The sequence below is a fragment of the Dermacentor albipictus genome, chromosome 1 (assembly GCF_038994185.2).
Source record: "Dermacentor albipictus isolate Rhodes 1998 colony chromosome 1, USDA_Dalb.pri_finalv2, whole genome shotgun sequence".
Taxonomy (NCBI): domain Eukaryota; kingdom Metazoa; phylum Arthropoda; class Arachnida; order Ixodida; family Ixodidae; genus Dermacentor; species Dermacentor albipictus.
Genome location: NC_091821.1, coordinates 99685477 through 99708904, shown reverse-complemented (window position 1 = coordinate 99708904; position 23428 = coordinate 99685477). Strand labels below are relative to the sequence as shown.

Genomic DNA, 23428 nt, shown 5'->3' with positions numbered 1-23428 from the left:
AGCCGCCCACGATGCCGCCCGAACTCTCGCACACCGGGTGCATCATCCTTCTCCTGCGTCTTCCGATCCCGACCAGCCCTGTTCTGCATCGCGGTCACGCGCAGGACCGAATGGTCACGTTGAGAGAAATTCTCCTGCACTACTGCAGGGAGCGGTTACGCTACCCCCCAGCACACAAAACCCTGAATAAGTCTCAATCTACCACTTGGCGACTCCTTCAGACACGAACTTTTCCGAACCCCCTGCTTTACAACCGCATGTACCCTGATGCATACTCTCCACTCTGCAAAGCATGCGAGGCCCGCGCTGACCTCGATCATATCTGGCAGTGCCCCAAAGCCTCACCCACCAACACCTCCCACACTAACACATGCATAACTATGGCCGAGCAGTGGGAGACATTGCTGCTCAGCTTGGACCCAGAGGAGCAGCTCTGGGTCGTCCGGATGGCCGAAGATGCCGCCAGAAAGCAAGGACTGGCCACCGTCTGAGGAAGGGGGGGATTGGGGGTTAGTCTCCCGACCCCCGCCACCCCTGAACCCCATCAAGGACATAATGTTTTCTCTCTCTTTCTCATGTTTTCTTCGATATTCCCTTCGGTAGTTACACTACGTGCCGAAAGTAGGCATTCGATTGTGGCCAACACGTTTTCTTTGAGTTTTTGTTTCCTTGCCCCCACCCCACAAAAGAAAAAGATTGCTGCGGTGCCGCAAATTAACGCATGGTGAAAGTTCGATCTTGTTACTTCCTTGGAAGAAAGTAATGGGCCACGGGACGCTTCAGCTGCCGGATACTCTTATATTATTGCGATAGCAATTATATGAACACTCCAGGTGCATTCCTGCCATCGCCGTTCCCCTGATGTTCTGGATAAAGTCCAAGAGCGATAACATTGTGACCGCACCCTGCATGCTGTATGTGCGAGTGAAACCGCGGGGGGGGCATAGGTGAGGCGACGATGGTGGCTCAGTCTTGTGTTCACAAGGGAGAAAAGTGGGGAGGAAGTACACCGCCTCCTGTTGCGCGCAATATATCAGTGCGAGTGGCGGGAGGGGTGCTGTGATCTGTGCATCTGTGGGCTCAACATGTTTATTTGCCTTGTTTGACGCATTACATACATAGATTTTTTTCTTAGATACGTAGATTTATTGGAGACTTATTGAAAATTAGTCGCCATATGGCTGCTGTGCATGTTGAACATTGCATTTTATTGGCCACTACTGTGAAGCGTTGGAGCAAACGGTTCAAAAAAGGACGTGAAAGTTGCAATGATGATCCAAGACCGGGCCAAAGCCGCTGTGCAATCACTCCCAACAACTGCAAAGGTTGACGAGCTCATCAGGCAAGATCGGAGGATAAGCGTAGATGAATGGGCAGGGTTTGTGAACAACAGTCACAGTTCATGTCACACAATAATTCATGAACATCTCAGTTATCGGCTCTTGTGCGTGCAACGGATGCCCAAGATTTTGAACCACCGCCAGAAAATGGAGAGATTCGGCGCTGCCTAGACTCATCTAATCTGATATCACAATGAGGGCGATGACTTCTTGTCTACAATTGTGACCGGGGACGAACCATGTCTCCACTACTATGAGCCTGAAATGACGGCAAAGCTTACAGCAGAAACATTCGAATGCAGTGGCTCAAATTTCACGTTTTCTTTTCAAGGCTTTCGCATTTCACTACCTTTAGGCTCGGACACCGAGCAGCCAGATTTCATTGTTATAAGCGATAATGCGGCATCGGGGCATTGTAGTAAGCAGGTTATTTCACCATGCAAAACATACAAAAGTTGACATATATTGTTAAAACCGGTATCGTTATAAGTGTTCGACTGTATATTCTCTTATGAAGAAATACATATTTTTACTTGTTTTGACGGTGCATAGCGTTCAAGAATTCGGTTGCAGCATCTTTGGCAATGGTAATGCAGTTATTCATGTATTTGATCCCTCAACAAATTCTTTAAGTAGGAGGCCGAGCTGCAACACGTCCCGCAAAAAAACAGACCCTGTGGAATTGTAGTGTAGAGAATAGGTTATAGCCCATGAACCAGCATAAACAGGAAGCTTTAGCTCGGGCACTCCTATCTACGTGGGAAAGTAAAAATGCTGCAGTTTCACCCAAAAGGCACAACATCAATCAAATTATTAGACAGCTATACGATGTAAAAATAGCAGTTTTATTGGCTGTATAAACATTCCTTTACTAACTAAATTAACAAGCATGGTGTTACTTGCACAAGGGCGAAATGGATATATCTGACTCCATAACCGTGGATGCTCGCTGTCAAAATGCTGGCATGAGGAAGAGTGGCAGCAGCAGTGAACGAATTGCCCTTTGTGCTGCCTCTCACTTCAACACAAACTAAGTGGTGAGAACAGAGCGCACACAAAGCCCTAAGCCCTCAGTGTGCCTAGACTCTGTACCTACCACAGATGGCTTTCAAGACAGGACCCACGCAGCCGTGCCTTATGCAGTCACTGCCGGAATAGAATGTCTCCCCCTTTCCCCCTGCTATATCCCACGCAATGGAAAATGGCGCACTTCCTGCCCGCCTTTCCCCCCCTGAGCATGAGGGATTGAGCCCCCGTCCTCCTGAGCTCACACTCGCACTGTAGGGGTTGGTGGACGGACTTCGGGATGAAGACAAAACTTGGGAGGGTTTATTTTACATTATGTACAGGGAGGTGAGACGTCAATTAACAGTTGTACAGTCATTACGGGCCGGCAGCAACTCGGACGCTGCGGCCCGCGGCAAGAAGTTTGAGAGAGGTGAATCAGGGAATCAGGGACTGCCCCAGAAAGCTCAGGTCTCTCTGGAAGGCTTCTTATAAACCCTTCGAGCACTGGAAGTCACGTCATGTTTGACCAATGGGAGAGTCCGCTCCGATGACGCCATTTTCAGCCAATGGTAGGCGCCCGTGCGATGGTGTCATACCCGGCGAAGAGAGTCGGCGCCTGGTCCTCCTCTCTTGATCACTTGATCCCGGTGCTGCGGCCCCTCAGCGGTAGCAATTGTCTTCTTCAAAGGCGATGAAGAGGTACGCTTGGGCCTTCCCGGCACGTCTGGCTGTCACGGCGCATTACCGCCGTCTTGGTTTGCACCCACTTCTAAAGTGGAGAAGGAGGGGGGGCGCTCATGCTCCATTGTACAAGGGTCCACCTGCTCCCGGTGGCTCGGCTCCGCAGCGGTGGCAAATGCCTCTTCAAAGGCGAAGAGGGGTGATGATTGGACTATTGTCCGACGGCTTCTTCTAATCCCGGCGGCGCACGACCTGGGGGCCGCAAACTTGTTTGCACTTGTCTGGTGCTCCTCTGGAATGTGCTTTCCTGCTTCTGCATTCCTCAATTAGCTGTGCTGCGATTCGAAGTGGTTTGGGGAACTCGAAGTAGCCTCACGAAACGGCGCCATATCTAACAGCTCATCCTCGCCCCGGTTGTTCTGAATGGCCGGTGAACTCAATTCGCTGGCCATGAGGAACGCTGAAAGAACCTGCAGGGTATTGGTTTCGAGCCTCGTTTGACGAACTTCGGGATCCTAGGCCCTGGAGAACAAACGTCAAACAAACCAAACAACACAGCGCTGCACCACGCGCAAGCGCAGGCTCTTCATCCCTGACTCGCCAGGCTATTACTGAGTCAAAATCAACCCTGATCTTTTAGTTCCCCAATTTTGACAAAGCAGTTGTAACCACCCTTCCAAACAGCCATCCATTTCTCCTCGAATGCCGACAAGACCAGAGTACTATTGTTGTTGCAAAACAAAAGGGTCGTTGACGATGCAAACAACAAATGAAAACAGCCGAACATAACTTAAGTGGCCTAACTACACGAACAGCATGTTTCCAATCTATCGCAGTGGCGTACTTATCGCACGTATTGGTGCCACAGAACAATCTGGTCAACCTCACAAGCACGTAATCACAAGCGCACTTAGCGTTGTGGTCACTAAACAAAACGCGTACTTGCGTTGTAGGCAAACATTTCATTTACGCTTATTCACGTTTCTTCCTTTAGTCCTTCTAGGACACGTGGCTTAAACGAACAATTAAACTCGCGGGACTTGCACACTCCGCAGAACCCTTAAAATGATGCGTCTTTTAATAACTCGTTCCACGCGTACTTATCAGAGAAGTCAGAATACGGCTGCCCTCCACACACACTAGCAACCCAGTCATAAAGTCTGCTTCCTTCCGTCCACACAGGACACGCGCTAATGGAACTAAGAACGCTTCTATGTGCAAATCATGCACTCACTGAAAATCTACGCGCTTAACCTTAAAAAATTCAAAAACACTTAAAAAGAAAGAAGGTTAAATAACACACACGCGCGTTACCATAGGCCTTTCGACGATAACCTTGACCTTCGGTTACTCACACACACACAAAAAAAAAAGCCTATCTACTTATTAATGAGCATTTCGCGAGACTACAGGTTTACTTAAAACACACCTTTCAAATCTCGAGCTTCTCGAACAAAAACATAAACAAAGCTCAAACCTTACATATTGAAAGAAATCATAGTCTCAAATCGCGAAATTTTCCGATGCTCAAAAATAAAAACAACACACTTCATTTCTACGGAAGGGCTCTTGGCCTCCCGTTTCAAACGTTTTTGACCGACTCATACTTTGAGCCGTACTCGGGGTGGGCGCGGTCTCAAAGCTACTCTGGCTGCCGAGAGACAACAAAAGGGCTGATTCACTATCAGCTCCCCCAAGACGTTACGGTCTCCTGCCAATTTGCGTCCTGGCGCCCCGCTTTCCTCACAAACTCGACTGACTGCGTCGCTACTCCCCACCTGGTCTCGTCCTGCCACCCTGCGTTTCTTCGAACTGCACGCTGAGCTGTGAAAAGAACTACGGAACGACGAGGAGTTTAACTGCCTCGTGCCCTTTGTCCGCGTCCGTGCAGAACATGCTTCGCGGTCCCCCTTTGACCTGTGGCTCGAACGTTTAGGATGCGTCAACATCGTCAGTGACGACCGCACCTTTCTTCTCCTCGCGCCCTGCCCATTTGGGTTTCTCGCCATCTTTGGCGGCGCTACATTAATTACCGTCTTTCGGTCTTTACCGCGCTTCTTTTTACGGCGCTTTCTCTTTGCACTTGCTTTCATGTCGCCTTCTCGTGCCTCGTGCTGGCCGGTACACATTTCGTCGGCCCGGATCGGTCTCTTACCCGCACAGTCTGAGTGATTCTTACTTAAACCAACACTCTCTCTGCCTCGACTGGCGGACAGCTCAACCGACTCTGGAACAATGCAGCAGGCTTTACTCGAGTTAGACAACTCGCACTCTTGCAAACTGCCCTCTACTACATTGCCCAGTGCATGCTGTGCATCGGCACACAGCCCGTCGGTATCGATCGCTGTCTCACGCGCACAGTCCGAATGATTAACAACGGAATCATCCCTATCTAGGCTATCTAGACTGGCGGAGAGCCGCACCGATCCCTGAACAATGCAGTTGTTCTCTCGTGGACTACGGAGCTCGCCATCCCGAGAACTACTCTCAACTGCATCGCTCAGTTCGCACTTTACTTTTGCACGCACATCTGGCTCTACATGGGTGCTCGCGTCCCTCGGGTCAGCAGTACCCTTTTCTTCGCTAGGAAACTCGCTAACATTACCAGCGACGCACACACGCGGTAACTGTGCCAATTTGTTCGCAGCTGGCCTAGCTGTCTACAGTCATCTGTTGGCACAGCACCTCGTCGCTCTCCTTGCGGCTTTTAACGGCCTCTGTTGCCACTAAGGCATCGTTAGCAGCTAGCCTTTTCCCTTCACTTATGAATCGGCAGCCAATCTCACAGGCACTACTCTTCTCGTCGGCTTTTGGCGAAAATCTGCTAGACACTTCCTCATTCTTTCGCTCTGTACTTCCTACAGAATTCTCAGACAGCCATTGTCTCTGTGCCAATAACTGATCACAATGCTGTATTTCTTTGATCAGTGCTGCCTTCTCTCTCTCATACTTTTGCTCACGCTCCAGCTTACATTCCTGATACTCACGTTCGCGTTTATTCTCACGTTCGTGACGCTCACACCTAAGAGTAAGTTCTTGAAGCTCCTGCTTCCGTTCATTCTCGCGTTCTTCACGCTTACGCTCACTCTTAAGTTCATGACGCTCCCGCAAACGTACACGACGCTCAGGCTCCCGTGGCTCCTGTATCACCTCCCAAGCAAGCTCAATGCTTCTGCCATCATTGCCACTATCGTTAATCGCCTTTATGATAGCTGGCATTTTCATCCGTTCGTCCGCCTCAACTCCCAAATCGTCGCACACCAACAACAAGTCTAACCTCGTCAACCTTCTAAGATCCATGGCAGCTGCCCCGACAGGTGGTTAAAACTGTTTTCCTTAATTAATTTGTGCAAACACACAATGCATCAAACTCCCAATTCCCAGAACTATCAAAATGAACACACAACATTTGAGTCTGGCGAATCATAAGGAAAAAAACCACGCGCTCACGGTTGCAGCACCCTGCCATCCGGTTCATTCGTCCGCTGTTCCTGGTTCCTCCGGACTCCCTGGGTTGAAGGCTCGCTCCTTCTTCGCTACTCCCAGTTTCTTCGGACCTCTTTCGACGAAGGCTCTCTCTTCTTCGCTCTTCCCGGTTCCTTAGGATCTCTCTCGACGAAGGTTTATCCTTAGCGCTGCCACCAGCTGATGCATTCGGAGGCGATCTCACCGCTGCCAACCAGATGTAGGGGTTGGAGGACGGACTTCGGGATGGAAACACAAAACTTGGGAGGGTTTATTTTACATTATGTACAGGGAGGTGAGACGTCAATTAACAGTTGTACAGTCATTACGGGCCGGCAGTAACTCGGACGCTGCGGCCCGCGGCAAGAAGTTCGAGAGAGGTGAATCAGGGAATCGGGGACTGCCCCAGAAAGCTCAGGTCTCTCTGGAAGGCTTCTTATAAACCCTTCGAGCACTGGAAGTCACGTCATGTTTGACCAATGGGAGAGTCCGCTCCGATGACGCCATTTTCAGCCAATGGTAGGCGCCCGTGCGATGGTGTCATACCCGGCGAAGAGAGTCGGCGCCTGGTCCTCCTCTCTTGATCACTTGATCCCGGTGCTGCGCCCCCTCAGCGGTAGCAATTGTCTTCTTCAAAGGCGATGAAGAGGTATGCTTGGGCCTTCCCGGCACGTCTGGCTGTCACGGCGCATTACCGCCGTCTTGGTTTGCACCCACTTCTAAGGTGGAGAAGGAGGGGGGGCACTCATGCTCCATTGTACAAGGGTCCACCTGCTCCCGGTGGCTCGGCTCCGCAGCGGTGGCAAATGCCTTCTTCAAAGGCGAAGAGGGGTGATGATTGGACTCTATTGTCCGACGGCTTCTTCTAATCCCGGCGGCGCACGACCTGGGGGCCGCAAACTTGTTTGCACTTGTCTGGTGCTCCTCTGGAATGTGCTTTCCTGCTTCTGCATTCCTCAATTAGCTGTGCTGCGATTCGAAGTGGTTTGGGGAACTCGAAGTAGCCTCAGGAAACGGCGCCATATCTAACAGCACCCACAGCATACGGCACGTGGCCGTGATGTTATCGCACTTGGATTATATGAAATATATATATATATATATAAATATATATATATATATATATATATATATATATCTATATATATATATATGTGGCCACTGACGCCGGCAGCAGATAAAATGGGCCTGGAGTGTCCATACAATTGCTATCACAATAAAAAATGATAGTACACACTTTCACTATAACTCTCCTTATATTGTGTACACTGCCTTCTGTCCTTGCTTATTGTAATGTTAAGATAATGCTATGAAAATTTAATCTTAATTGCTCCATTTTTTCTTTTCCCTGTTGCATGAGATGATCACTCTTCTGCAAGTGTGTGCCAAGGAAGAACAATGAGCCATGATCTGATTGCTCTGGTTGGAGCATGAGAAAGGGGCTGAATTTCCACATAGACATTATGACATTATGGAGACAGTGCTTTATCAGGTAAAGGATTTTTTTTTCGTCGATTGGGAAGTTTAAATTTGGCCAGATGAGTGTGAGGCATGAAGCGGGAGCTGGATACTGGCAACCTCCACTATGGACGACAAGATTCAGCAAGCACGAGAGATGGCTCTAGTGAATAGGCAAGTTAGCGTCTATAACATCTTTTCTGAACATCAGTCACGGTTCTGCCCACCAAATCATCCATGAGGAGACTAATCTGTTTTGGTCGCTTAAGGATGCTTTATGAGGTCCTCAATTTTCCACAAACTTACGACTTGCCAGAAGCAGTGAAAAAGTGGCTTCACAACCAACTAAAAACGTTCTCTTTTGAAGGAATATGCAATCTTGTAGACTGCCGTACCAAATGCATTGAAAAGAGGGATGACAATGTAGAAAAATTATGAGAAAAATTATGTACACATTGGAGCCCTGCTATCTGTGGAAAATTAAGTTGTAGACTGATAAGTGTAGATAATTTTGACTCACTCTCGCAAACACATGGGAAAGGAGAAATTTTTCTCGCCAATTACGGCACTCAATTTGATGAGGTTTGTCGCATTAAAATAAAAATTTATTCTAGTGACTGTAGGAAGCCGATTTTCGATATAGGTCATCGATTTTATTAACAGAAAAAGTTTAAAATTGCCAAAGTGAGAAAAACTCCAGTGTTACGTTTACAACTCTGTAACCCAGCAATAAAAAACAATATCGCAATGCTGTGAACTGCACTTAATGCCTCTAAAGCAAACAAAATTCATGTATTATACACCACTCTGAAGTATGTAATAAATTTGTGAGTAGGACTTTTGCAAAGCCCTCATAAGTATTGTAATTTCATGCAAGGTGTATCATATCAAATTTGTCCGCTTCAGATGCTCTAGGAGATGCAGTTTACAGAACAGCAATACCTGTTTTTGGTGCAGAGTGACGTGATTGCAAACTTAACTGATTTCGGGAATTCCTTTAAAAAAAATTATAACCATAAATTGAATTTCTGCTTCCTACAGTCACCAAAATGCTATCTTTCTCTCCTAAATGCAAATTTCATTCAAATTGGTCCAGTACCTGTCTCAAAAGCATTTTGTCACTTTACATGCAGTTGGCCTTGAGCTAGCTTTCTTTTCTTTCCTTACCGCTAGAAATGTGCTTACTTTCAATGCCTTCATGTTCCAACGTTTTATTTCAAGAATTAGCAGTCGCACCATTTACAGTGATACATAAAATTATAGCCTGACCAATGGTGCTTCGAGTGGATGTAAAGCAGTAATTGCTCTAACTGTGGTAGAGGATTCGTATGTGAAACTTCAAAAAGTGTTTCAAGAAAACATGAACGCAAATAATAATTTGCTATTTTAGTAGAAGTACTGAGAAAAAAAACTTAGATGTACAAATTATGCGGCTGGGTCCTAGTTCCGAACTTCTGTAAGTCAGACCATGCAAAACAAACTATTATGCAGATTTATTGGCATCAATACTAGACAGTGATGTCCATGCTATGCGAGAAAGCAGTAGCTGCGCAAATGTGAAAACGGGTAAGTTTCTACCGTGCAGGGAGCATTTGTTCTTACTCATTGCAACTAGCACCTGGTTCTTTTTTTACTGCATCGTTTAGGGTCGCAAAGCAATAATTGTCAGGTCAGGGTGCACGCAGAAGCCTCCTCATACTTGATTATTATGTTCAATCAGCTTTTCTGTGCAAGCAAGCTGGTTCAGTGCATGTTTAACTGGAACTGCAGCCTCCACATGCATTGTTCAGTTCCTGTACAGTACTGTACAGTAACGTGCAATGTTGCACACAACATTATACAGTAATGAAGAAGAGCACTAACACAGGGAGTGTTCAAAATGTGAGAAATTAGACTGGTAGTCAAACTTCGGTCGAAAGTCTGTCTGAAATCAACTGCCTGCTCCTGTATGTGTGAAAACTTCACACGATGGGTTGGATTGCTCGTTATATATTGCACATTCGCCATGGTAACGCTGATGGATGAAAGAAACCCAGGGGGGGGGGGGGGGGGGGGCACAATAATATTGCACTTGATATTCATTATCATAATTATCAAAATAGCATGTACTCAGGAGCATCTATTGTTTAAGACAGTTAAAACGGCCTAGCCGTCGGATCAGAAATTTCAGCAGCCTGACAGAAGCTTCTTAGCCTTCACTGCTGCCGTCATTTAAAAATGACATTGTAGAGGTGACCAAAGAGCAAATGTGTTGCTTTACTTGGGAAGCACTGGGAACATTAGAGGCTAATTTCAATGATACCTCCAGTCAAAGTTTTATTTTTCCGGACTTCACAACCTGCCAAAAATTGTCAAATCTGACCAATAGTTAAAGTTCAGTCATCATTTCAGACGGTTAATGGTGTTGCTAGTTGAAAAATTCTAACAGAAGTGTTTAATAACATGTAGAAAGACTTGATCCTATTGATTGATTTCTACAGGCCCCGTAATGAAAGAGTTAATACATCTAAGCTTTTGTGCATACTATTGGTATGCGCATATTATAGGTATGTGCATCAATATAGTATCAATATTTTGCACCAATGTTGGTATTTGTTCCTCAATCACTATGCCTTTGTGTATTGTACTGGTGGTTCGTACATTTTGCTGATTTTGCTACACGCGTGTGCTATTTGCTTGTTTGAACGAGGTGCGTGGGCGCCATCACTTGAAAAAAGAGGAAGAAGAACAAACTGGGCTCGCGCTGTGAATCTAACTGGTCAGCGCTGCAACCGCTGTTGTAAATATAACCTGTAAATAGTTGCTCGTCTTACTGACTCGTTCTTCAGGTAACACTGTGGTGGAGGTGGAACGTTCCCCATCCTCGCCACGGAGCTCCAAAACGGCGCCACCGTCGTCTTCTCAGCCATGGCTTCTGATGGAACCACGTCGTCGCCACCTAGACCTGCGGCGCCTATCACAACGTTCGTCCTGTTCACCGTGCTGACCAGTTGCCCTGATGACCTAATCTTCAGGCTCGACTTTCTGATGACGCATTCTGCCCTCAGATTGTGCCACCGGTACGCTGTGCCTAGAGCCTCCTCTTCTTTCAGACATCCACCCTGAACAACTGAACACCCTCTGCACTACAGTGTTTGTTTGCTTACCTTCAAAAGCCCTAACCTTCGTCGAATTGGCCTCAACGGCAACTGTGCCTGATGGAGACTGTCGTCGCACCTATTCGCGATGTCCTCCTGGTGCGCAACATTTCTGCGCCACACTCCGTCGTAACCCTTGCTGGTAATAGGATGTGTCTCCCCATTATCAATTTTGGCTTGACGAAGCAAGTGTTACCTGAAGGCATAGCGGTGGCCTTGCTCCGGTCAGTGACAGACGACCACGTCACTGCTTTTGCAGCCGATGTGCCTCCAGATCCTTCCGATTGCCCACAGGATACCTTGAACCTCTATGGCCCTTTACGTCCCATGGTCGCTCCGGACCTCGCACCTGACCAAGCAGTCGCCCTCTATCGCCTTTTGCTTTCCTACCGCGACATATTTGACACTGACAATCAACCGCTTGGTCAGACGTCCCTTGTTAAGCATCGGATAAACATGTCCAACATCGGATAAGCATGTCCAACAAAAGCAAACCTTTATTAAAGCTTTCTTGCCGAGTTCGAGGCGCTTTTTCTTATGTATCTGGTCTCTCATGCCAAACGCATTAGACGGAATGGTGGCGTCATCTAAGAATAGTGCAGTGAACAAGTAGTTTAAGAGTTTACCATTTGAAGCATAGAGGTTCATACAATAATTGCGAAAGGAAAATGTCGTGCTAGTGTCAACAGGAGCTAGAAGCCAGGTGATTCAGCCAGCATGGAAATTATGGTTAGTACATGGATTTGCCTAAAATCCATCCTTTTGGTTTCAAACAGTTTTGTGACTTTGCTAAGTTATCATTTTCAACAAAGTATGGTGTTATAAATAGTAAAACTGGCCTACAGCAGAATTCGAACAGAGGACCTTTAGCACACAAGCCTGATATCGAAACCTACGGCACGGATGCATGCGTAGACAAGTGGCATAGAACACCCTTTCTCACAGGCTAGTCAGCGTGCTGAGACGCTTGGTGCGTATAGATCCCAGCTGCACTATAAGAAACTGACGTATCAGAAACACCACGAGTGCTACACGACACTATGACTCACTTCTGAAAACCTGAATATATGAGGTACTGCATGAAAATATGTGTATAATATCCAGCCTGTCTATAACTCACTGCAAATAAAATCATTTCTCCATATAACATGCTGCTCTTTAATACTAATATATATACCTCAAAAACCACACTTCATATACAGATGCAAGTGGTTCATGAGCCAGTCACACCAAGAATGCTTTGCTTTACGTAGATGTCAACTGGAGTTGGGTCTGCCTGTCTTTTTTAATATGAATTCAAGAGAAACTTAGCGAAGTAGGTTGCTAACTATTCTCTGTAAGCTTTGACAGAATATGCGACTGCAGCCAATGTTATTGCACAGAGGTTCACAGTGTGCTCCGTGGCGAAACGCAAGAGCTAAGGAAAGCAATGCTGTAGATCATGGAATGCAGCTATTGCGTCTCGCGCTTTCAAAATTCTTGGCTTGTTTACAGAATATTTAACACTGTTGCCTTTGTTGACGTTTGCGTCCTTTCTGCCTTAGATGGATTTTAAGATGTTCTCGGTCATCAGTTACGACTACATGATCAAGTCGTAATCAACTGCGAGGTATTCGTCATCCATTGTACCCATAGCTGCATTACAAGTAACACACAAGTTGAGCGATTTCTGGAGTAGTGCAGCAGGACTACTACCTATATCAGCATATTCAACAAGCGCGTTGCTAGCACTGCCATTAGCTCTCGCAGAGAGCATACCTTGGTGACATTTGCAGAGGGCAGTGCTGGCATCCCTACATGGCATTCGTTGTCCTTAATCGCTGATTCGTTGCTTTACATCTAAATTCCTTCAGTGCACAGGCAAATTCGTTGTAGAGGTGCTCAAAATACACAAAGGTAAAAATTTGACCGGGACATAATCAATCCTTTGTTATACAGGTCATATTGCTGTAGAGAAGTTCATTGTAAAAGGCGTTCAACTGTACCTTGTAGGTAGTTGTATCAGACTACCTGGCTGTATGTTAGAAAGAGGCTGAATCCCACCTGGCTTGGGAGGCTTTCTCATCAGCCAGTTCAGCCTCCAATGTATATGAGTCATGTAGGACTAGCCAGTTTTGCAAGACCAACAATGTGAGCCAAATGATAGATCTTTTCCTAGCACACAGTTTCTTTTCTCATCAGCCTGCATGCTGAAAATTTTGAAGAGCTCCACAAAGAAGTGCATGTCTGGTGCAGTTTTTTAAGAGTATTGGTATTGACGTACGAAGCAGGAACAAATGTTTTGTGGTTGTACTAGACTACCAAATGGCCAGAGGTTTTTTCAGTGTGCCATTTATGGCAGCTATAGTTGCCTCACACAGAGAACGCGTACTATGGTACCCCTTTTGGAAATAAATGTCCACGGAGTCACATTTGAGTGACCTCTTCCAGAGAATGTGTGAAACAGTTAGCACTTGGTAAACATCTCACAACACTACACCCTCAGTCAAATGGCTTAGTTGAAAGCTTAAATTGAGTTTTTCAATTCAATTCAAGTTTATTTGCATCTATACATATACAGATGACAGGAGTACAGACAAAAAGCATGAGCTTCCTCAGCTTTGTTAAATTTGTGCACCCAGTGGCATAACTGTATATGGCTGTTTCATGTCTTGGTTTTTGGCAGCCGTCTGCTAGAGTCTAGTAACCCTAACTGCATAGAAAGGTTGCAGAGTTACAGTGGTTGCCTATGTGCTCAGTTGCAGCAATATCACTAATTTGCCCGAGCACTTCTAATGTGTGGGTAGGACCCTACACACTGATGCATATTTATACAGTCTGCTGTTCAGTACGAAGCATCCAGACATACTCCGGCATGAAGTTGTCCACACTGACCATCTGACACCTCATCACGACTGGCCTGCCTCAATGTGGCCAGGAGGCCTTGTCATATCAAATAAAGTATTCTGTAAGTGTTCACCTTATGTACATGTCCATTTCATCTGCTGCTGAAGTGCTGATTGGCTGGGCTGAGGTACCAGTGAGAAAGAAACAGTCACCCACAGCCAGTTTCCTTCTTGCTGCTTGAGCTCCAGTCAATCAGCAGCAGCCGAAACGGAAAGTGCACTAGCTGGACGCTTACAGAAATACCCCCCTGAGGGGTATAAGGACACCTGTGCAAAGTGGCCAGTGGAAGGTGACTGATGATAAAGAGGCTGATGCTTAAAGTGGGAACATTGATGGCTTTCCTAAAATACTTATGGCAGCGTGCCCATTACAATACTTTGTGAGGATCAATGCAACCTTTCACACATTACCCCAGCTCATACATTTGACAGCCATTTGTCAAGCTCTATCTCAGGGAGTGGTCCCTTGGGCAGGAACATTGCATGCTAGAGCTAGTTTCCTACACCAACCATGCTTTTGATTCCAAGAGTGGAGTCACATGTGCAAGCATACATCACTATGATTTGTCCCGATTGACTTGTGATTGCCCTCGGGGCACCCTCTCACACCCGAGTTCTGAACAGTCTGAACCACTGAGTGCTTTTCTTACTGCAGTGGATTTTCTACATGCATGCTACGAGTTGAACATAGACCATTTGTTTCTATGACTTCTCAAGTTCAAAGAACCACTATCCAGTCACCATAACACAGTGGCCACGCAGACTGATTGGCCTTTTAAGATCCTTTGCTTGTAAGATTTGCAAAAGCCCATCTCCGCAACTTACAACAAGGGAGAAAAAAAAGACAACAGAAAAGAAAACATGTTCTTTAGCAAAAATGCATGTTCATCTTTTTTTAGCTAATCTGAAGAGCCCCTCCGCTTGTTTGGGCATTGCAAACAGACAAGTGCAGTGGGTAGACGACAGGATGATTGTGTCTGCAAAGTATTACATTGATGTCTTAATTTTGAGCTGTTTTCTCAGTGTACAAGAAAACATTTGCCCTTATTGTAGAAGGAGCCACTTTCTCCACCAGCAGAGATGATATCACAGGCTATCACCTCTGCATCACATGGGTACTACATGCAGCACACGAATAACAAGAAGCAACACGAACTCATGGGTACCTGTGAAATACAGAGCACGTAAAGCTGCCTTGTAGATATGCTGTGCAGAAAGAAAAGAAAACAGACACACAGGCACATGCTGAAAGAAGAAAGGTCTAGTGGGAGAGGGGGGCAGAAAAATGGAGGTAGTCATGCAAATGTCACATAAGCCCTTATCTCTGATATTAGAGAAGGCAGGGGAGGCATGTTGCCTCCAGGAACTGGTCGAAGTGATGGCAGAGAGTCTCCGCTACAGGCACCTTTTCACGCCATCAGGCACCTTTTTGCACCATTGACTTGCAACATTTAATTTGCTTCTATCTCTGCTATTCCCTTTCAAGGAATATTGTGGTGGAGTTGTCCTTGAGAGGCATCTAAGAAATTCTAGTTTATAACCAAAATCTACGACGAGACCTCGAATGTAAGCAAGTAACTGCTCGCTCGCCTTCATTACCTTTCCCGTGGGTACTCTCCTCACAGCGTACTTCTCTAGGAGACACGTGAACACCAAGTTAATACCGAACGTCATGGCGCTCTTTTTTTGCTTGCAAACACCATCTATTTCTGGTTACCATGACTCCATGCTTTCTGGCTACACATAGTTGCCGCCCCACACACAGGGCAAAACACAGTACATGACGTGAAATTAGTTCATTTTTAATGTCAGGCAAGCAAGATTACAATAAAGAGGCGTGCAATATCATGGAAAAGGAACGCTAGCATACAGATTGGAACCAATGTCCCTTGTAGATTAACCAATCGACAGCTTTTACCCTGATGAGCATGCAATTGTTTTATGAATTTGTGGCTTCCACGCGGCACGTAGCGTTGCCATGTTTGTGAAAGATGACCGTCATGACATTCAGTATATAATGCACGTGTTTAATTTAAAATGTGTTCAAAATGTCAAGGGTGCTTTGGGGGCCCTTTAACAAAATTAAAGTCATACTGCTAAAGCCAGTAAGAAACTTTATGCGTAAGAATCATCAATACTCGTTTTCTTTTTTAATCATAAAGGTTGTTTATGAACAATAGGGAGAGCAAGGGCAGAAATTCCCGATTTTAGTGAAGGCTGGAGAGCACAAATTTTTCTCACACCATCTGGCTTCCCCAGATGATTGGGAAAGAGGCATACGGAACACTGCAATGTGTGTGTGCACTTAACGGCACCAATTCACAACTGCACGCACAATATTTCTTTTCTCCGATTATGTAGTATTCTGGAATTACTTCATTTGAGAGGTTTGGAAACTTTCAGCTTGCTCCATGCAGCAAAAGCAACTGAAGGTGCTTTCTCGGAAAAGGGTGAAAACACTGCATGTACATTTTTGCCAATGCAAGTATGAATTTTTGTACATTGTCTCACCTTTTCCAATTCGAAGAGCTCATTGGTGTACAGCTGGACATCATCAATCTAAAAGATAAATTTCAAAAGTAATCAGAGAAAAATCCTCCGTGTACATATTGTCATGCAATTAATGCTTTATTGAAAGTCAGCACTGTGTCCTCTCCATTCCTAGGACGTCCCTTTTCTTTTATGCTTCCCCTATCATGAGAAGTCAAATCATTGCCTTTATTTGTGGTGGTTTTGTTCCTCCAGCTTATTGAAACGTATAGACAGTAAAGATTAGCACAACGGCTTGACAACCAGAATTTTTGCATCAGCTGGCCACATACCAGGTGAGCTTCACACGAATTGCTTTTTCTGCCTCTATTCTTTGTGTACGTATAAAAATAAATTATGGGGTTTAACGTGCCAAAACCACTTTCTGATTATGAGGCACGCCGTAGTAGAGGACTCCAGAAATTTCGACCACCTGGGGATCTTTAACGTGCACCTAAATCTAAGTACACGGGTGCTTTCGCATTTCGCCCCCATCGAAATGCGGCCGCCGTGGCCGGGATTCGATCCCGCGACCTCGTGCTCAGCAGCCCAACACCATAGCCACTGAGCAACCACGACGGGTTCTTTGTGTACATTTTAACGACACAGGTTTTAAGCCTTACTTTCGGATCATTGTTGCTGATACTTGTAAGCTATCAACTTCAGACTCATGGTGAGGATGCATCCAAAGTAAAATGGAATAAAGATGTGCAAGAGAGTCTGCACTAATAGATAAAACACCTAACTACTAGTATTTCAGCATTGATTAGATGCGCAGGATAGAATAGGCATAAAGGCTTGTCAACTACTCTTTTTTTGTTACGTTATATTGACATGAATACGTACAGCTGTTTCCAACTGTGGACCAATTTGTACACAAAGATAATACCTGTCCACAGGATATTATTGAAATACAACAAAGCTCAGTTGATCCATGGCCTAAACATGCAACATAACCAGTGGTAGTAAAACGAGTCAGAAAATGCAGGACTTTTATAAAAATTAAACATTACATGCCGAACCATAAACTGATTATGAGGTAACCATAGTGGAATGCTCGGGATTAATTTTGACCACCTGGAGTTCTTTAATGTGCACCCAATGCACGGTACATGGGTGTTTTTGCATTCTGCCCCCATCAAAATGCAGCTGCCGTGACCGGGATTTTATATCCCAACCATGTGCTTAGCAGGGCAACACCAAAGCTGCTAAGCTACCACCTTGAGTAAACGCAGGATGCAAGTTTGTACTTTGATCATGTAAATTTCATCAAGATGTGCCTGTGGCAGGTGATACAGCCCTAGCGTTAAAAATGAAGCCTCTTCAAGAGGTTCTTTCAGCACAATATACAAAACAATCACACTGCTGTACTACATGCTCCCCTCTCAGCAGATTTCCATGCCATTATTGCTTCCTCACTGTGGGCTCTGGCTCCTACTACACCCTTTCTGTTAAGTATTTGCTCACACCACTTGTTGGCTGTGGCTTCTCTAAGCTATTTTGTTTGTATTCTATATCAATGTTGACACAATTGCAGTTAGAGAGCAAGAGAAGGAAAGAAAGAAGACACGACTCAAGCAGCATGCAGCAGTCTCTACGGAAGGTGCAGATTAGTGGTACTGAAACTGTATTCCCATGAGTGCAAATGGAACACTAGTTCTTTATTCTCTTCACATTTTCTAAACTAAGGATGACTGCTCATAGCTTATAAGTGTACATGGTTCAAGGGAGACATAAATGCTCTTGGATGTGCAACGGACTGCCAACAACAATTTATTAGTTAATTTGTACTAAATGAAACCAACTCTTACGATTTTTTAAAATTAATGTTCTAGCATATAAAGGGAAGAGCTGCATGAGACATGTCATCAAGCCAAAGAACCAATACGATATCTATGAGTACACACATATATGCGTTCACGTATCCTCAGCATGCATGTAGTTGCTTTCGCAGATCTGTATGCATCGCAAACTCAATGCTGGATCACAGCTCAAAGCAACTAGCACAGCTTCGAGACAGGCTTACAAGATTCCTGAAGAGTTTCACATATGACTGACACCTTAGGAATACATGTACTATGACCTCTAGGTTGTTACAGTTCATGTAGTAGCAGCAGTGCACGTGGATTCACAGAAATCTTCATGCTCCTGATCTGTGCTGTGCCTCTCCGATTTCCCAACAAAGAAATTCACTTTGTGCTGTACTTAGCTACAACATAATCTTTGACACGTTCACTGATGCAGTAACATAAGAAATTGTGCTTAGTTGCAGCGCAAAAGTTTTTGCAAAAGCTGTTTTTTAATAATAATAATAATAATAATAATAATAATAATAATAATAATAATAATAATAATAATAATAATAATAGTCAATCAGCCAAGGTTTATTTAGCCTGCCACGAAAATACTTAAGGTCTGAGTGCCTGGCACATGCATACATTAACGAAAAAAATTGTTTCACCCCTCTTTCAAGGGATTTGGTCATAACACGAAAGTGAAACATGTATTCTAACAACCAGTGGCAGCTTCACTGCACATCAACAAGTCCATAAACGTACAGTATTTCATTAATTAGTTTCGTCGAAGTGCAAAGCAATGACAGCAATAGTCAGCACACGAGAGCTGCGGTGCTGCCCAGCATGAACAGCACCCTGAATGCTACCAATGCGTCGTAGTCTGATGCAATGGTCAGTTCGTATGTGGCGAGAGTGCATTGTTAGAGCTCCAGCGTGCCAATACACATGTTCTAACAATTATGATGATGATGCTTATTGGCATTTCCCTATGGAACCGGGCGGGGACAAATAGTCCTGAAGCCTGCTTGACTTAATCAGGTTTGACTACATCTATTGCTATCCAGCCTTTTGACTATATGGTCTCAATCTTAACTTTCGTATTTAAAAACTATCACCATACTGTACCATTACCTACACTAGGGGTGTGTGAATATTTGGAACTTTTGAATAATGAATCGTATAGTGTCCTATTCGGTCTTTGAATTGAATAGTCACAGTTCATAAACGCAAATATTTTTTTAAAGCTTTTAGGATATTTTGAAACGTCAACTACACTTAAATAATCATAAAATTGGAGCAAAAGTGCGGTAAATTTTCCCCCCTGCAGGTATAGTGTATACATAAAGTATGAGAACTTGCATGGTGAGGCTATGTCATTTAGGTAGCCATGTTTTACAGGCTGTACAGCAATTGTTTACACTTTCCGAGAGCTCTTTGCATGCAAAAGAAACTACTTTGCTTCTAATGCTCCATTTGTTCTTTTAATAAACAATACTTCATAAAATACTTTGTAATGACAAACTTGCTAACCTGAAAAATACTGAGGTGCGAACATCGTTTGATATTAATTGTGACAACGGCTGTTTATTATTTGAGAACCATTCGAGAAGTATTCGATATTCATATTAGATTCGGCCTCAAAAATTATTCAGAGAGCCCTACTTACTATGACTCCGGTTCTATAAACCTCTTCCCTGCTTTTCTTCCAATACTCTAATAGTCTTACTTATCTCGACTTCTGACCACTTAATCTTTCCATGTTGTAGTAGAACACATTGTGGGGCTAGTTGGTTCATAGCTTTCAAAAGATTAAGTACCAACAGAGACAGCACACCAATGGAGAAACAATGACAGGACAAGGCACTGCTTGCAACTGTTTATTGAGGTCAAAAGCGGCTGAATATAAACCCATGGGGTAAGGCGGAAGAAAAAGAGGGAGAACTGAACATATGAGTGCGCATGCACGAGAACACAGCAGATGTATAGGAAGGGAATGACAAGATTAAACAAAATCTAAAACCTACCTAAATATATGCTTTCATTTCTGTAAATATTCAGAGACTGACACAGGCATCCTCTCTTTTCTTAATCTGGTTTGGCTCCAACAGCTCACGCGCACCAGTATCTTTGCTTTTAAACACGATTGTCGTATCATGAAGCCTTGCTTCACATACTGATTTCATTTATTATTCTTACTTATTTCATTTATTTTCATTCCCAGAGGCCTTGCAATGAAGCGGCAAGTTTGAGGCATAACCATTCTTCAGCGAAAGCTTGTGCTCCCCCGCAGGTGTTCATTAATACATCAACTAGCTTGGCCGATATACTCTTTCTCACACTTCAGCGGTATGCAACATACGACCCTTTCTTCACTCTTCACAAAAGGGTTTGTTTGTTTAATAGAACACTACTTTTTTAGAGTTATCAGATCCAATAAGAGGCACAAAGCATTAAACATATAGGTTTTAGATCTAGGTTAATCCTGCGATTCCCTTCCTATACATCTTCGGTGTTCTTGCATGCACACATTCAAATATTCAGTGCTTCCTCTTTTTCTCCCCCCTCTCCCCATGGCTATATATTCAGCTGCCTTTGACCTCAATAAACAGTTGCAAGTAGCACCTTGTGCTGTCAGTGTTGTTTCTTTATTGGTGTGCTGTTTCTGTTGGTGCTTCCTCTTTTGAAAATCTTCCATCACCTTTGAATCCCAATGCTTCTGGAAGGTGGACACTCCCTAGGGGTCTCGCTGGGTCTATCTTGGCATTCCATTACAATGTGCCGAGTCATTTTCTGGCTTTTTTTTTTTTCAGCATACACATGCCGCATACTGTGGCACGAATTTGCTCCAGAATGTTTGTCTTAAGGCAGCTAGCTCGGGCCTTAAAAAGCAAGGCACTCCCCCCTGCTAATCGTACAGATCTCCCTTTTGATGTCTTTCTTGCTATTTTTGTAAATATCCATGGTCTTTTTTGTTTCCATCCTTTCGATTCAATTTGCTGTTTGTTTCTCTCGCTTTCGTCTTGTGACTCCTGGTTGTCTATTTACACTTTCACTTACCCTGCACCTGGCTGCGAACTTTTTTGACCTCTTTCTCCATTCTGTGTCTACACTCTTGAGGTAGATATTTGTGCACTTTAACTGGCCATTTATTTCAATCCATGTTCCTTAGTCTTTCTTCAAAACTAATCTTGCTCGGAGCTTCCCTGACTTCAAAAGAAGCCCAACCCATGTCACCTTGCACTGCCTCATTTGTGGTTTTACCACGAGCCCCAAAAGTCAGTCGGCTCGCCGCCCTATGGTTAATCTCCAGCCCTTACAAAATGTCTGAAAGTTGAGGTGCCGCAGCGCTCCTGAACGGTGACGGTTGTCACCTACTAGGAACACAGCAAGTGACAGCAAAGCACTTCAAAGCACTGCCATCTTTACTACCCTTCTAGATGCCCAGGGTACACGGCATATTGTCCACGAAATTAATCAGTGATAAAATTGATGATACCTAAATATCCTCATGGCAACAAATAAAAGTCATCAAAAGAACAATTAGATAAATAAAGCAAACCTTTCTAACCTTTCTATGTCCAATTCTCTAACCATTAGGTAGTCACAAAATGGTAAAATATGACGGCAAAGATACTTTTAAGCACTACTATAGGTATGTTCGATTCGCCTGCACCCTGCCATTCGTTTCAGCGGTGCAGCAACGGTACCCACTGAACCACGGCATTCATATCAAAAGGTGTGCAGGGTTGCTTCATGATTTTGTTGCACCCACTCCACTGTTGGCGCCCGCTTGGTGCAAGCGTACAGGCGCAGCACGTGACGATGCACACGGGCGCGAGCGCCGTTAAAACCCCACTTTCACACGTCTGGCGTGTCTATGCAAGTGTGTTGTATATTTACGTCCCAAAAGCCAATCATACATGCAGTTCAGGACCTCTCAAACTTACGCACTCCATGCACATTAGTTCGAGATAACACCTGCACCGTGTCTGCACTTTTGCATTCGTTTCGAGTGTCTCGCTGTGCCTGCACCTCAGAAATCTATCTGCACAATTTCTGAACTTCTCGTGAACCACTGTGACCTTGGTCACAGTGGTGCAGGCAAATCAAACAGACCTCACCTTTAATACCCTTCTAGGTCTCCAGACAGCAGGACATATTGTCTATGAAATTACTCAGCGATAAAATAAATGTTAGCTAAATATTCTCATTGTAACAAATACATGTCTTGAAGAGGACAATTACTTTAATATACCAAACTATTCTAACCTTTCTATATCTACTATCCTAACAATCAGGTAGGCAAAGTATTGCCAACTCGTGGATTTGCACGATGATCATGTGACGTAGGCACTCAAGACATTTGCAGTGCTTCCTGGCATAAACCACTTTAGTGTTAAAGGAACACTACAGGAGAATATAAACAAAAATATGAGAGAAAATATAAACAAAGTGAGAACAAAGCATAATACGAGAACAAGCACAATAAATAAAAAAGACAATTATGAAAAGGACAGTTTACACAACAAAACACAAGGTAAGTTCAAAAGAAAAAGAGTAGAAAGAAACTAACAATGTGGGAAACTATGAACAACAATGCAAACCTTAGAAAAAAAAAGCGACTGAGGTATGAAAAATATTGAGATCAAGAAAATAAGCGTTACAGAGACTATTCTGTGGATGGGTGAGTGTTGGCTAGGGCAGGCAGGAACATGGAAAAGCTTGTTTCCTGGTGATCTTGCGTGGAATTCAAGACATGATACTACTGAGGAGTTTGGGGCAGGTGAGGATACAGGGAAGGAGTTTGAAAAGGAATACAAGGTCAGCGTGAATATGTCGCCAACAAAGTCATGGAAGTGTTGATATTCTAACGGTGCTAGAACAAGACCCAGTGTCAGTGTTTGCAAAGCAGTGATGATATATGCTTAAAAACGGTTTTTGAACCCATTCTATGATGTCACTGTCGGATTTAGAAATGTCATTCCAGAGAATAATAATAATGTAAAGGGGGTTTATTCGGGTCGTAGAGAAGCAGCGACCAACGCAGCAACGGCAGGTAGGGCGCAGCCAGACAGCGAACTGTGTATGAGCCACGTGATGGCAACGGGGCTTTTTTAGTCTGCCGATCT

At 44.5% G+C, this 23428-nt stretch overlaps 1 protein-coding gene across 2 annotated transcripts in view; it reads right to left on the bottom strand.

The window, feature by feature from the left end:
* Positions 1-23428, bottom strand: part of LOC135906180 (uncharacterized) — a 95214-nt gene that overhangs the window by 23380 nt on the left and 48406 nt on the right. Inside the window, exon 7 of one of the 2 annotated variants that reach the window (XM_065437442.2) lies at positions 16486-16533. The exons of the other annotated variant lie outside the window; for it this stretch is intronic. Coding sequence (XP_065293514.1) covers positions 16486-16533 — 48 coding nt within the window. The remainder of the gene's footprint in view (positions 1-16485; positions 16534-23428) is intronic. 2 annotated transcript variants of the gene reach the window in all.